The 1963-nt window shown below is 43.5% G+C and overlaps 1 protein-coding gene across 1 annotated transcript; it reads left to right on the forward strand.

The window, feature by feature from the left end:
• Positions 295–672, forward strand: LOC107620803. Its single transcript, XM_016322921.1, has one exon. It carries the CDS (start codon positions 295–297, stop codon positions 670–672), a length of 378 nt encoding a protein of 125 aa, XP_016178407.1.

The following is a 1963-nucleotide window of genomic DNA, read 5'->3' on the forward strand; positions in this document are numbered from 1 at the left end:
CTCTTCCTGGTGACACAGAGGTAAATCCAAGAGAAGAATGTAAGTTCCTTACATTGACTAATGGAACTGTGTCTAAGGAGGTGCAAGTTGCTAAGGAGTCAGAGGAATAAAAGGCTCAAGAAAGGGCTAAAGTTACATTGTTACACGCCCCACCTGTGGTGCCTATACAAGAGCCTGAAGTACCACATTCTCAAAAGCTTCAAGAGGAGACTAAGGACGAGCAGTTCTCTCAGTTCTTGAAAATTTTTAAAAAGCTGCATATCAATATTCCTTTTACTGAGGTGTTGGGAGAAAATGGATCCCTATGTAGCATTCATAAAAGGCTTGCTCTCTGAGAAGAAGGCCTTGAAGGGAGATGAAATAGTGGTCTTGACCAAGGAATGCAGTGCACTGATTCAGAGGAAGCTACCAAAGAAGATGCTAGATCCTAGAAGCTTTCTGATTCCCTGTGCCATTGGGAATGTCACTTTTGACAAAGCCCTGTGTGATCTTGGCTCAAGTATCAATCTGATGCCTTTGTCTGTGATGAAGAATCTGGGAATCCAAGAGGCACAACCAACAAGGGTAGCACTGCAAATGGCTAATAAATCTCTTAGACAGGCATATGGGCTAGTGGAGAATGTCTTGGTCAAGGTTAGAGAGCTCTTCCTCCTGGAAGATTGTGATACTTGATATAGGAGAGGATGCAAATGACTCCATCATCCTAGGAAGACCATTTCTGGCCACTGGGAGAGCTCTGATTAATGTTAAGAGAGGTGAATTAGTTCTGAGGATGCATGAGGACTACTTGGTATTTAAGGTTTTTAAACTTTCAACACTCTCTGGAGAAGGAGGTACTTGCATACAGAGTTCTTGCTCAAGCCCCCTCCTTTGGTGGAAACCAATACAATTTCTCTTGACATCAAACCTAAGTTTGGTATTGGATATGCATCATCCACCAAGGAGGAAGGCCCCAAGAAGAAAGTGCTTAAGGGCTGGAGAAACAAGAAGATACCCACTAAAGACTTCTCACCTGGGATGAAAGTGGTGTTCACTAGAAGTCCAGTCATACCTCATACAGTGAATAGGATCCTGTCCCTTGAGCATGTTGAGCTGATCCATGAGAGCACAGAAAAAAGGTTCACAGTGAGGGGTAAAGACCTGAGCCCCTATGACCATCCTCCTCCTTAGAGGAGCTAACCGTCAAGCTAGTAACGGTAAAGAAGTGCTTGTTGGGAGACAACCCAACCAAGAGTATCCTTTAGTTTTTATTTTAGTTTGATTTTCATTGATTTTTTCATAGTTTTCCTAGGTTTAATCTTGTTTGTGATCATGCACAGTGCTTAGAACAGCGATAGGAGGGCTCAGACAAAAAAATAGAACACCCTGGAGCAAAGAGTGTTCTGGCGCTAAATGCTAGGATGGGCGTTTAACGCCCAGAAGGGTGTGAATGAATGGGCATTTAATGCCCATAAAGGGCGTTCTTTCAAGTTCTTTTGCCCCTCCAAGGGCGCTAAACGCCAGGCTCAGTGTTTAGTGCCAAGAGGTTCGCCCAAAAAAAAAATGTGCCATTACTGGCGCTAAATGCTGAAGTTGGTGTTTAGCGCCAGCAATCCAGTTTCAAATTTGAAGGAGGGGTTTAACCAACGGTTAAAATCCCAACCCTCACCCTTTGAACATTCAACTCACTCCTTCTCTTTCTTCCTTACCCATTTCTCCATCCACATTCATCCACCCATTTTCCAACATCACTTCCCATCAACCTATCAAATCCTATAAATCTCTCAACTCACTCCCACTCCACCTAATCACCACTCATCTATTCCATCAATATCTCTTCCCCATTAACCACATTCAAATTTCATATTCCGCCCACCCTTACCCCCATAATCGAACCTACCACCCCTCTCCTATATATACCACACTCCTTCCCCTCTCTTTACCACAATTATAAAGTCCTATAACCCTCTTACTCTCCTCACTA

This window comes from Arachis ipaensis, chromosome B10, assembly GCF_000816755.2.
Source record: "Arachis ipaensis cultivar K30076 chromosome B10, Araip1.1, whole genome shotgun sequence".
In the NCBI taxonomy this organism is placed as follows: Eukaryota; Viridiplantae; Streptophyta; class Magnoliopsida; order Fabales; family Fabaceae; genus Arachis; species Arachis ipaensis.